Source organism: Neocloeon triangulifer, unplaced genomic scaffold (assembly GCF_031216515.1).
Source record: "Neocloeon triangulifer isolate White Clay Creek 2 clone unplaced genomic scaffold, ASM3121651v1 ptg000014l, whole genome shotgun sequence".
Classification (NCBI taxonomy): Eukaryota; Metazoa; Arthropoda; class Insecta; order Ephemeroptera; family Baetidae; genus Neocloeon; species Neocloeon triangulifer.
Window position 1 is genome coordinate 22,738,866 of NW_026775556.1, and position 14,515 is coordinate 22,753,380.

Here is a 14,515-nt window from a genome sequence, read left to right on the forward strand (position 1 = left end):
CCCTTTTAAGAAAAGGGAAACTGCATTACAAATATTTACCGCAGGATTAAGAAATTAAAATGCAAATTAACGGGGGCCGATCACTGTGGAGGCACTTTTAGACCAAGAGCAAATATTTACGACTCGAGATTGGCCCGTCCATCTCTCGCGTCTCGGGGCGAGGCGAATATTCAAATTGATCCGCGAGCCCCTTTCCGAAGCACGACCGGCGTCTCCAATTACTCCTCGTCGCAAGAGAATAAAAAGCCAGCGCAGTCAACCAACTTCTTTCTTAATCCTGCAGAGTCGTCTCGCTTCTCATTTGAATCGATGAATCATTCATTGTTTTGAGCGGCGGCGTCTCGCGTGATTTCTCAAACATCCTAATTGACCAAATTTGCCGTGGCGCGACTTTCTTAATACGGCGGTGGCGCTACTAAAAATCATTTCGTCCCGCTTTTAACTCTTCCACAGTTGTTTCTACAATAAGCGTGTGCCGGCTGCTTTTTTAATGTGCGTCTCACGTCCGCCTTAATTCACGTGCCTGCGCTTTTGTTGAAATACATCACCGCGCACATCAGGCTCATTGAATATTTTTCGCTACCATATTCGGAAGGTGGACGCGCTCGCGAGGCGCGCGTTCGAGTTTCATTGAAAGCGAGTGCGCGGCTCCAGCATCACTTAATGATTTTGATGGCAGGCGTCGAAATCGATTGCTCTCGTACGAATGTACTTGCTTGATTTACTTCATATTTTTACAGGATAAATAGATGATTGCTTTGAACTTCACATAGCAAGTTGAATGAACAGGTAAAATTAAACATTTCAGAATAATTATTTGAATTAGCTAATATTAATTGCAATGGAACGAATTTAGACCTACAATCCATAAAGTTGTCAATCACTGCGCATTCACCACTGATGATACTACCATTATTTATATTATCTTGATTACACAATTAAACATATATTTTCATTATATTTAAGTGTTATTCAATTTAAACGGATGAAAATAAAAAAATTATAAAAAAAAGTTTTTAATTGTAATTACATTTAATAAAATAAATTAAAACCTATAATTTTATATTAATTACAGAATTTTACTTTGAATTACAAAAAGTTACTTTTATAAAGATCTTTGTAAGCAGTTGTTGCTGTTTTAAATTTTATGTGTCAGTAATCTTTTTGCTGGTGTCAGTGAAAATTTGACTTTTCACACCGCACATTCATATCTTGTGGCGATCTCACTCACTTTCTACGGCCCTTTTTTATTTTTCCATTATGCGGTCACATAATGGGTGGAAAAGTTCCGCTCGGAGGGATGCAAAAGAGGATTTTTCACGAGCCGGTCTTCATAGAGGAATATAATGCGGCTGCATGACTTTCAAGGGCCGAGTGGACCAGTGAATGTGAGAGAGTGTATGCAACCCTCTTAACCACTTGGCGCTTCTCGCCTTTTCATCCCTTTCATGACCAAATAAAGAGAGAGAGAAGTTACCAGGGGGTATATGTATGGACGGTTGTGTGCATGTATAATATGATCCAGCTGAAGGACTGGCTGGCTGGCTCTCATTAAAGGTTTCACACAGAGCTGGAAAGGAACGACGCTGCAGCTTTTGGTTGAATGAGGGAAAAGCAGCCCGCGCGGGTTTTTTTTATTTCTCCGCCACAAGGCGACGCCGCCACTAATTGTGTTAATTGTGTTGTGTGAATTCGAAGAGCTCAAAGCGCGGGGATGATTTTTCAATTGCTGCCCAGCGTGACTCTTTTCAAATAAGCTCCGAGACCTCGTTTTTTTTAAAACTCATTTTCTGCGCTGATTTTCGCTCGCCGGCGCGGCGCTAATGATTGCCTTGTTTGTCGCATGTGCCGCTTTTCGTGTCCATCTGGGGATAATTGAAACCGAATCCGCGCGCTGCAAACGTGACGAAACCGGTGCAACTAGCGAATTGCAGTGAAAAAACGAAAAAACGCGAAACGAAGTAAGCGCCATGCAGACGCGACCTGAGATGCATCGGCAATGAGCCGGTGTGCATTCGAGAGCCAAAGTCCCGCCGGCGATTGAATATTTGCTGCGAAACCAGGGAAATTTTCTCCGAAGGTTAAATCTGAATAAACTGAAAACTTGCATGCATATGTAAAATTAATATTAATATTCTTTTAAATATTTAAACAAAATTTAAATCAAAGATCGAATTCAATCTCAAATTGGCAGCTAATTAAGTTCATTAATTTTTTTTTTTATATTTGACCAATGCAAGTATTTTTTAATTTTATTGAAAAAAATTGAAAAAAAGTTAAATATTTACGAATTTTTGCACCTGGGGGTTAAATCATCGGGCTTTATTTTTATATATTTTCCCGTAATACATTTTTTACATAATTTAAAAGTAAATTTACAAGCCAATCGACTCTTCCATAATTGGGTATTGACCCAGGTATGTTTTGAAGTGTATTGGGAGACGCACCTGCTTTTCCCCTCAAGTGTCGATAGAACGAGGCAAATTTTATAAATACTTAATCGTCGCCTCTACCTACATCAGACGAGTGTGCCAATTTAGATTATGATTTATGGCAAATTTTATATTTATCGCCATTTAGAGTTTGATTTTAAATTACAGGGTACGAAATTGGTTCAGCTGGTCAGTATTAAAATTAAAATAAAAAACATTAAAGTTGTTAAATATGGACTTAACTAACGACGGCGGTCGCACTTTTTAACTCTTTTTATTACCGCAGCTGTCTGACAAAATTGTTCATTGGTCTTAATGAGGTTCCGTCTTTAAAACGTTTCTTTATCGATTTTATAAAAATTTTGAACGCAAATTAAATTTTAAGAAAATTAAAAAGTAAAAAATTTAGTAAGAATTAATTAATATAAAGATGGAAGAGCTTCTATGATTCTTTTTTAAAAAAAATGATCATAATTTAAATTGTAATTGATTGACAAGAAATCAAAATGAAAATTTAGATGTGCCGAGGAAAAATTAACATATTTGAGTCAAATAAAAAGATTCTTTTTTTACGAAAAAGTTAAATAAACTTTATAAAAATTAGAAAAGAAATAAATTTTAAAAATCCCCCAATATTAATTCAAGATTTCCTTACCTGATACGACGGTGTTGGAGCAAGCGTCGGCCACATCTGGTGACCTGGACGCTCTGGATCGTTCGGCGTCCGACTCCTGTTTGATGTGCGGTTTGAACTCGCCGGAGGCGGACAGTTGTTGCGCCCTGGAGGACGGCCGGCTGCCGGGGCTGGAGGCGGCGAGGAGGGCGTCGTGCGAGGACGAGGCGCCGGGGTGTTGCGGCGACGGTGGTGGCGCCGTCACCCCGAGTCGCTCCTCAAGCCTCGAGGACGCGTCCAGGAGGGAGGAGGGCGCGGTGGCCGTCTGGGGGCCCTTTTTGCCCGAAATGGGCGCCGAGATGCTCGGCCGGCGCGAGTTGACGTTCATGGGCTGGGCGCCGTCGTCGCTGTCTTCGTTGACGTCCTGCTCGGCGCCGGTGAAGCCGCACGAGTAGTTCTCCTTGTTGCAGGAGAGGTTCTTGTGCTGGATGAATTTGCAGATGTCGGCCAGCGCGAACGGCTTTTGGCACGCGCCGCACGTCAGGATGTCCTGGACCACTTCCGCGTCAGCTGTGGACAGAGATGAAATTCTCTTTAGATACGAAATTCATTTAAAATTGTTGATTTAAACAATCAAATAAAACATTACACAAAAATGGGGCTAAATTGTTCAGCAGAACTGCTGCAGAACATGAAGGACAAAGAGGTCTGTTTAAAATTTTGTGAAAAATAAATTGCTAAACATGAATATTAATTAAAAGTTTTTCTTTAGGAGAATGTTTTATTTTGAAAATTTGTATAAATAAAAAAATGGATAATCTATTATCACTTATCACATGATAAATGTCATTAGTAAATTGTGATAATTTCGTCGATCTTAACCTTTCAACTTTTCACACCACCCATGAACTATAGAGATATATTTTATTTAAAAGAAATATGAAAAACACATGATACCCTTATGCCTAAGCAAATATTAATAAAATCAGTAAAAGTTTAAAAAGTTAATAGAGCTTACTAAAAGGCGAGTTCTGAATAAATTATAATAAAATAGTGCTAAAATGAAATAAATTTTAAATTTTATATAAATAATGTATATAAGTGTTTATAAATTGATTTAAAGATAAAATGTCTTTATCAAATACTTAAAAAGTTAAAAAATATAGTTTTGATTTTCAAACGCAAATTAATGAGTATAGTTGCCAAATATTTTAAAAAATCAACTATTTGTTATCAGATCCGTATTGCTGTTGTTTTTTTTCCAATACTATTTTGGGATTGATTTTTTTATCGTTTTAATTCGTTTTTTCAAACATTTCAGTCGCTCGAGTCACCCCTTGTGTTTGCCATTGAGAATCAATGCGCGTGGGCGGCCGGACCTCGACATAGGTGATCGATATTAGCCAAGAAGTGAGAGTGACCAGTGGCCGGCCAATGAGGGCCAACCCCATTTTTCCGCACGCGGCTGTGCGCAGCTGCCGCTGGACCCGGGGCAGCACCCCGCGATTAATTTCTGCCCAGATTGATCCGAGTGGCCACACCCTGCTCGGACGCGATTCGAACGAAAAAAGTCGAGGTGAGTGGAAAGGAGGTGCCCGGCCGCCGTCTCACGACTTGTATAATATAATGAAAGAGAGAAAGAAAGAAAGAAAGAAAGAAAAAGGTCTCTCTTTTCTGGTGCATGCGGTCTCGGCGCTGCTTTTGTAAATATTGATCGCGCGCGCCGCGGTGGCCATAAGCAGGTGTGGTCTACCGCTTCTTTTACTGCAGTAATCTATAACATCTCGGTCGGACAAGAAGCCAACAAGCCACCATCAAGCAAGGACGGACCTTTCTTTTTTTATTAGTTGCTCTCGGCGCAGCAGTGACTTTTCTCTCTTATATTGCACACGCTCTCGGAATATATCTCGGGATGCTACGTGAGCGGAATCGCGACTCGGGCGCTTTTTTCTCAAGCCATGACCGACCGGCCGGCGCTCTCGTTATTGAATGACAAAATTGTATTAAAGCAGCCGGCCGCACAATAATTATTATTATCCGAGCCACCGGACGCCGCTGCCAGCAGAAATAACTATTAAAAACCAGTTTCACTTTCTGCTTCTTTTTGCCCGTCGGCGCGCGGATTTTTTAATACAAATCTCGACAGCATATTTTTTGGACAAAATGCTGTGAACGCACCCCGGAATAATAATAAGGAGAAGGGGTGGTCAGAGGCAGAGGGTGGACAATAAGGGATGCGAAATTAGGGGCGAATGTAGCATTGTTCGGAAAGGGGCTGCTGCTGTGAACAATGGCAATAGGTGATCGAAACGGTTTTGTCGGAAACGTTGCCGAGCTGGAGCAGCAGCTTTGATTTCGTGGAGAGGGAAAGGTGCGATATATACAGACCGCCATTGCAGCCGTCTGTTGCCAATTATTGGACCGACAAATTTTTTATATATTCCGAGAGCAGAAAGACACGAAACTCCGGTGGCCTCAAAGTTGCAACATTCTTTCATTCTAAAACTTAACCAATCATTTTTTCTTTGTTAAAAGATTTTACATCAAAGAGTAAAGTAAAATTGCATTTCAAATTATTATACCTAATGTTGTAATAAATTTGTTGAAAATCTCAAAATTTAATAAAATATATTTTTAAATTTAATTTTATATAAAAACTTAAATTGTGGAATAAAATTTTTAAACAAAACTAATTTATCTCATCCTTATATATTTTCATATTTGAAACTTTGAGCAGCTTTTCAAATTATTATTGGCTATTTTAATATAGAATATCGATAGAAAAGATTAAGCATCCTTGCTTTTATATACTCTCGTCCGTGCAGACTAAAAGCACACACAAAAGAGCCACGGGAGGGCGTGCGGCACATCTGACCGGGCCGATCGAATTTGCATACATCAAACCCCTTCTCTCTGGCGTGTGACGCTGCTGGCCCAAATATCGAATGTGTATATTTGCTGCTCTCTACGGACGTCAGATGGTCTGCCCATATAACGTGGGAGTGAGAGTGTCTGATTATTTATCACCCCGGCCGCCGTGATTGAAGTCTCGTCTAATTTTTTTCACAGTGTGTCCGGCCGAGTGCACTTTTCAGCGCAGTCATTATCGAGAGAGCGCACAAAAGAGCGGCTCAAAAAAGAAGAAAGAAAACTCACCCCCTGTGCAAAACATAAATTGATGCATGGTGTGGTTGAGGGTCAAAAGCCGTTTTAAAATCCTCGGTGCGTTCACGTGTGAGCGATATGATTTCACATATTTAATAGTGAAAGAGAGGAAAAGAAATATACGAAATTCCCTAAAAGAATTATTATTTTCAAATTTTCAAGAAAAAAACCCGCCGTTTTATCGCATAGTAAGCCCTGTGAACATAAGGGTTTAATAATGACCCCTAGTTACACGCAGCTCTCAACTCTTAATTAAGAGCCCTCAATTTGCATATCAATTGATGCCTCTTTATAAATAGAGAAAAATCTCCACTGGCGATCACATAATAATATGCAGCCGGCGTTTTTTCGCACATGTGCGGACACCGCGGGGTGAACTAGTCTCGCACCCCCATCCACCCTCTCGTGAATCATCTGCAAACTATACAAATTTTACCAATGTTCAACCCTTTCCCATGGTCCTTCAAAGTCGAACAGGAGAGACGCCCCGTGGCGTTGCGCAGAAAAAAATGAAACTCTCGAGAAGGCAGTGAGGCGCGCGGACTCGCGTTTAACTTGAATAAATGCGCGCCGCTGGTCAATAAATTAATTAATCAATCAAGCAGCAGCAGCAGCCACTGCGCAATATGACGAGAGAGAGCGAGAAATGGGGAGAAATGAAGAAAGACTCCTGTTCGATTGCTTGAGGGCGCAACATCAGAAAGAGAGGGCGAAAAAGAGAAAGAGAGATAACTTTTCGGTTTGTGCTGATGTATAAGGGTGTATATAAAATTGCAGAGATGGACAATATTGCGGAGGCAGAGAGAAAGTTGCATAATGACATGGGAGGCAATCTCCGCGCCGATATATAGATATCAGCGGAAAGAAATAAATACGAGGCCAATTTACACATAAATATCCTGCTTATGGCCGCGCGCGGAGATAAACTGCCGACGTGCAATCAAAAAACATGCGTATATATTAATATATAAAAGCCAGAGAGATTTGCCATCCACATTTATTTCCGTCGCTTTTCCATTTCGATAATTGGAAAAATATATAGTATACTTTTCAATCTCTTTGTCAAAAGCAGAGCGATGTGTATATATACGAAATTAGATTAATTTGCCAAATTTGCGTCGGTTGTGGAGGCGTTGGCACGGATTTTGTGGGGATTCGGCTGCTGGCGGCAGTCAGTGACCCTTTTTAGCATTCGATGTGATATTTTGTTTGCAAGGGTTGTTTGCCGGACAAAAAGAGCAAAACCGCCGCCGCGCGGATACACAAAAGAAAAATGTATGTGCGTCTGATGTGTTTGGCTCTCTTTGTGCACGAATATATGGAGTGTGTATTTTTCCATCGGGAAGCTGCGCAGCAATCGGACCAACCCCTTTTCTCTCTCTTTCTTCTTTTCTGGCTGGCCGCACCGAAGCTGCCGAAGCTCAATGAGGCTTAAAATGTGTTATGTGTAACAAATTTCGGCCGAGGGAATAAATAATATTATGGGCGTTCGGAGTATCGCGCGCGGCAGCTTTTTTTTATATCGCCCGGCAATCTAATGCATCTGCCACACAATCGTTAAAGTGACATGACCACCGAATCCGAGACGTGGCAAATTTTTATACTTTTCTATGCGAATGTATATATATATATTCAATGTAACGATGGTGGCGCGTGTAAAAAATGAGAAAACGAGACGACGTGTATACAAAAATATCATTTTTCTTTTGAATGAAGAAAAAAAAGCCAACCCTCGGCGTCTCTCTTTCTCGATCTCGGCCGCTTTGACTGCAAAAGTTGTTTGTGCTCGCGGACGAATGGAAAAGGAAACAAGGCGTGCAATATTGATTAATAAAAATTCAAACGTCGCACTTTTCCTTTTTCGGCGCCTGCTTTTGTGCTACTCGCCACTGCAGCAGAGCGCTTGGGGAAACTTTCCGATGATTAAAAGAAGAGAAGAAAGAAAAAAGCCAAAGTCCCTCTCTTTATATAAGAGGTGCTGATGCATGATTTTCCTTTCTTTTCGGACGGCGTGCCAGAATTAAAATAAATCGTCCGACAATTAATCCCGCCATTAATAATCGGCGGCACGCGCGTAAATGCTTCCTTATATAATCACGCCAAGCAAAGGTGTTTCCCTTTCCCCGAAGAAAAAACTTATTTATAAAGGGGAGTGTTCTTTTTTTTTAAATACATCCATCAACCCCTATCTGGAATAGACAATCGATTAATTGACGAAAAGGGTTGCAGAGCAAAAGAAGCGCGCGTCGGGCCAGACGCAAAAAACTTATACCACATGAGTCACCCCCGTGACAAAGAAATTTCAACTAAAAATCAACACCGCCGGCACGGGGGAGGGTCAGTACCGCACTTTTTTAATAAGGCACCCCTTTCATTACTGATCTGACTCACTAGCGTTTATAACGGACACGGGATTAAGCCGCTTTTTGTGCAGCTTCGATGACGAGAGCTAGAGAGGTGTGTGCTCAGCTCGTGCTGCTCATTACGCCTAATGTAAAAAATGGCCTTGAGCGATGCACCTTTTAAAGTTTATTAAAAATATCAAATGAACGCGGGTATTAATGGCCGCGAGCTTTGAGCCACCCCCCGTTGCAGACTGAGCAGCTAGAGTTTGACCCTAAAATTGTTAATGAAATTAATATCTCAGCTGATATTTATATTATACATATTTAAAATATCTTAATTTAATTCATTTCAAATCAAACCAAGAAGATGAAGCAAGCCGATGAATATTTCAATCAAAATAAAATACTTCCAAGATGTCAACATTAGATTTATTATAAATTTTTTAATATATTAAATTTATCAATATTTTCTACATTTAAATTATTTAAATAACTTGATGAATTTTTAAATAATTATTTTATTATTTTAAACACGTAAATATAAAAAAAAACACTTTTAAAATTTTATTTGCGAACTATGCAAAAATTTAAATTATAATAAAATTTCATATTATATTTTTCAAATATAAATTTAAATATAAATATTTTAATTATTAAATTTTACAGATTGCTTGTGTTGTAAATTTATTAATTTTATTCATAACCGCATAGAGAAAAGTATGTACAATTTTTTTCTGTCCAATATTATAACCAAACGTCACGTTATTTGTCTACCATAAAGCCAATCCTCACGGGAGGTGACAAATATTGCGCCACAGCTGCGCTAATTTTTATATCAATTGATAAGAGAGGGATGATGGTCTGCTGGCAGCAGTCGAGCCGGCTCGCACGGATGCCCCCGGGCGTGTCTCTCTCACTCTGCCCTGGTGATTAGATTAGCCGTGAGTGCGAGAAAGATTGGCACATATAGCCAAGCTAGCCACCGCCGCCGTCAAACTTTTGTTTTGAAGAGCGCGCAGGGGGCAGAAAGACATCCGTCACTAATAGAATCAGGCTTATTGGAATAGTACAGAGTGCAGCCAGGAGCACGTTTTTTTTCACGCAGAGCGACAAGAGTGAGGTGGTGACCTTTCCTTGTTTTACACAACGCGGCAGAGGTCCACGCAAAGCCCACAGGGATTTGTGATGAGGCGCCCGGCAAAAAAGAATAAAGGCCGCAGAGAGAGAAGGAAGAGAGAAATAAGAAATGTAGTGTGGCTGCCCTCGCCCTTTTATATATTTGATGATGTCAATCAAAAGAATAGACGGACAGAAATAAATAACTAATAATGTAATTGCTTCAATTTGTTTTGTTGAAAAAAAATGCATGAAGAAATTTCTGAATTGTGAAAAATCTTTGATTAGTATTATTATTTTTTTAATTTGCTTCTCAACTTCATTCAGTTATTCAATGGCCCTTTAGGAGGATTAATGATGCCAATAATATATCACTACAAATATTTATCTTTTCGGTTCAATTAAATTTTAATTTCTCATCATGCTCTTCTTTCGAATTATATCCTGCAGCTAAAAAATTTGAGAAAAAAATTAAAATTTTATTTTATTTTCTAGGAAAATAAAACAAAAAATCACTCACTTAAATAATCTTTGAGATCCTAGCTCAATTCATTAATTTTTAAATAATAACTTTTGCCTAAATTAAAGAGACATACCTTTTCCATCAGTCTTGTAAACTCTTTGTCGTCATTTTTAAGAGCTCCGTTCAGCCCAGGGCAAATAAATTCCTACCTCTGCGCAACTCTCAGCGGCATGAATTTGCAATAATTAATCAAGTGGCCAATTTTCTCACAGACAATTTATTATTAAACTGGCCTCGTCACGCGTTTTCCATACCTGCTGCTTTGGTAATGGGCAATTTCGCTAATTTATTGGCCGGCAGGAAGCTCACCGAGATTCTTCACTAGAAAGAAATTATAAAGAGGCGCTCGCAATCAATGCCGCCACTTGCGAAATTGTTGGTGGCAATTATCGTCCGGCAGATGCTGTCCGTTTTTGTACTTAATGAGAGACTAATTATATCAAGCTTAAACACATTGCACGCAATAACTGTTTGAATTTGGTTTGCCCAAGCGAATTTTGGAGAGAAAATATAAAATTCCGGTGATTTTATCGAGTAATTATACAAAAAACACCTGCGCGCATTATGTGCGTAATTCGTCACCTGCCAATTATAATTTATAATTAAAAATTTTGGTCGGACTTACAGGAATTCTGCATTCTCAAGGAAATTTCGTCACATCATTCCGGAGAGACGAAACGAGCGTGTGGACATCAGGTAGACAAATGAGGGGATAAAATTTTCTTCCCTCCGCATCCCCGCGTGTTTTGTGTGAGAAAAAAAATAGGAGATTTTGGTCCAGCAACTTATTTGGAGGGGGATGTTTTCTGCAGGTACATAATAGGGTCCCATCACAGCAGACGTCAAAAGAGCTGCAGGTCAGTGCTACCTACGCGACCAGTGATTTTTTTCTCAGGGTATACCTTTTTCTCCTCATCATCCCTACTCTGGCTTTTATATAAATCGTCCCCCTTTTCTAAACGTGCCCGAGATAAAAGTTATCCCAGAGAGGCGGCGGACAACACTTCCAATGATAAATTGCATTTGGATTCCAATGAAAAATGACCATATTTCTCCAGTTATGAAATGCTGGTTTTTTTATTGTGCTCGACCGTTTTTTCTTTTAAAATTTCGTCTTCCAAGGCAAATTGATTTCATGCTTTTCGAACACCCAGAAGGACAAAAATTCTTCAGGGAATTTTATATTTTTGAAAAATAGAACCTAAAATTATTCAAAAACAAACCTAAATTTTAATTTAATTCCATGAAATAAGCTTGTTAAAAAGATTGTTTTCTTGCATTGCTCCTGTCTAAAAAGTTCAATATTTTTTCAGCCGTTGTCAATTCAACAAAATATTAAATTCCTGAAAAAATTCTCACTGGGTTCAAAACAGCTTTTGTGGTCAATCGAGTGTAATGACCGTCAGTCGAGTTATTTTTTTTACTTTGGTATAGGTGTGGAAAATTGATTGACAGTTTCGAGAGTAAAAGTTGCAGCGAAATCCATACCTCGCTGGCTGGTGTTATTATTATTGCAGCAAACAGGCTGAAAAAGAGCCCCGACCGAGAGTGAGAGAGAGAGACAGGTCATGTTTGTCAGTCGGTCAGTGCATTCAGGTATTGAAAAGGTCCATTCACACGGGGCGGATTCCTCCCCTGTCGCAGGCAGATGCGCAGCGCCGAATAGCCGCGGCTCAGATTTTAGTATTTTTCTTCCAGAAATAAAAAGATTCCATTGAAGGAGGAAGTTTTCTCACACTTTTGAGTCGGGGTCACGCAGGTAGCCGAACGAAATCGAAAGGGTTCATTTATACAAATAACAGGAATTGGCGCACTGCCCCCGCATATATCCGTGATCGTTATCCTTTTGATGCCCAGATTTTCCCAGGCATACCGTTTGATCCTTTTATACAAAGACGACCTGTTATTTTTTTTTTCAGGAAGAAGTGCAAAACAGGAAAGGCCGAGCTCACAATAAATGAGCAAACTGACGTTTTCCAGCCAAGCATAACAATTTGGAAAACAACTTTTATCAGTTCATATTTCATTCCGTCGGTGGTGGGTCTTCCCTTAAAATTATATTTTCAGCCCCCAGATTCGGACCGGCGATAAGATTTATTATATCCCGGTCGTAAACTTTTAAATAAATCTTCCTGGAAATTATACGCACGGCAGCGGTTTTATAGAACTTAATTCGCATAATTAACGCGCAGGGCTTAAAGGGTCATCACGAACTTTAGTTCTTTCTCAACAACATTTTTTATCACCTGCTCGGGAATAAAAAATTGTGTCTCTCGAGAGACTTTGTTTGTTTTTAGGAGAAATTCGAGAGAAAATTGTGCACCTGAGAAGGGTCACTTCAGGTCGCTGCCGAAACGACACACACACAAGTTACGGTGACAAAATCTCTCGCCGAGGATGAGAAAATCTCATCAACTCTCCCATTGTTCTTCCAAAAACACGCAATAATTAAAAATAACTGCGAATTTTTATAGACCTTTTTGAGTTTTTCGGTCTCTTTCTTTTAATTGGATTAACCCTGTTGCTCCTCTTAATCTTTCCGGCGGCAATTAGCACGCGAAAACCAAATATAATTTTGTCACGGTGGGTGGACGCACGACATCCAAAAACAAATAAATCACTGCCGCGCGACACGCTGCTTGCATGCGCGTCGCGAATGGCGAATATTTCAGGGTGAGTGATCAGGGGTCGCGTGTGTTTTCAGATGGAGAGCGCTGATTGCAGCCACTTTGGTGAGCACCGAGACTAATTGTTCTAATGCACGCGTGACCACGAAAGTGTTTAAAAAATGCTCAAAATTGTTATGCGACCACAAAAAATAAGACATTTGGTTGAAAACTTTAAACCGTAAAATGATTCTGAAGAAAATATATCTTGCTCTGCCACTTAAATTATTTATTTCCTATTAAATAAAATAAAAATCTTTGACAGGAAATTTAAAATAAAATATATATAATTGCAAAATCCTCCTTAATGCAATTTTTTAATTTTTGTGAATTATTACTAAATTTGATTTCCTAAATAATATAACATATCCTCTGATGCCACAGCCATAAAACGTTTCAAATAAAATTGCCTTTAACTTGTTAATAAGGATTGCATGTAACAAAAATTTAACATTATGTGTTTAAACTTCAGTTTTTTTTATAAAATATTTTTTTTAAACAATAAAAAGGTTTTAAAAATTTAAAAATCAAAGTATAATAAAAAGTTTTAATATATTGTAAATACAGATTTTACAAATTAAATTGATGGAATTTTTTTTTAAATTACGAAATTGAGAAATTATTATATAATAATTAAAAAATTTGTATGTAAGTTACACCTAGCTGTTTCTAATTAAGTAGATTATAAATGCTTTTACCCACGCGGCATTAAAAATTAATAATGAAATTATTATTAACAAATCTGTACTCAAAACCTCTACTTTCCTAATGGGCGGATACCAAGCATCATCATCAGCGCCGCTCTTCTTTTTTTATCAAACGCGCAGAGGGTCTTAAAGAATTTATTTTTATTTTTCAGCGTTACGCTCACACGAGTATAATTCCTGCGGGACATTATTAAGACGCAGGCAGGACACACATAGAGCACGCATGTCACCTCAGGTAATGACACGGTCGGTCATATTGTGATGATAAAAGCAGGACGCCTCGTTACGCGGTGATCTCAAGGAGAACAAGGAGAATCATGAGACAAGAAGCATGTGTGTTTTGGGCGCACGGAGACGAATCGCGGACGCGAAAAAATTAATGGGAGCTACAGATCTTAAACTCACGAATGATATTAATGAAAAAGGAAGGTCGAATTTTGAAACTATATGAAAAAATAATTTTTTTTATTCATTTATGAAATATTGTTATATTTTTCAAGCACATCTTTTAAAATTTGAAACCCAATTTGTTTGAATAATTTTGATAACAGAACTTTGATATTTAAAGGTGCAGGCGAATTCTAGAAACAAAAATAGGCAAAAATTGTTGTAAAAAATGAATAAAATTATATTTTATCTTTTCTTCTAAAACAATTACGTTGTGTTTTTTTCCACATTCTCACGATGATAAGCCATCTTTTGAAGAGCTCGGATGCTATCGGTCAACGCAAGCAGAACGGTGCAGTATCGCACGGAATTTCGGGGGAAAACATGATTTTTCACGTCTGCTGCTTCTGGTCACTCTCTCGCGCATACGAAAAGTGTGTTGTTTTCGTGATTTTCCCACACAAATTTCTGCAAGGGACATGACGCTCTCGCGACGGAGCATGACTTTAGATTATCATTGTGCGCGCTCGGGAAAAAAATGTGCAGCGAGGGGCAGGAAAA

General features: G+C 38.9%; 1 protein-coding gene across 1 annotated transcript in view; it reads right to left on the reverse strand.

Moving 5' to 3' along the window:
* The window catches only part of LOC132200664 (B-cell lymphoma/leukemia 11A), a 55,572-nt gene that overhangs the window by 16,206 nt on the left and 24,851 nt on the right, over window positions 1–14,515 (reverse strand). The window contains exon 2 of the mRNA XM_059626306.1: window positions 3,088–3,615. Coding sequence (XP_059482289.1) covers window positions 3,088–3,615 — 528 coding nt within the window. The remainder of the gene's footprint in view (window positions 1–3,087; window positions 3,616–14,515) is intronic.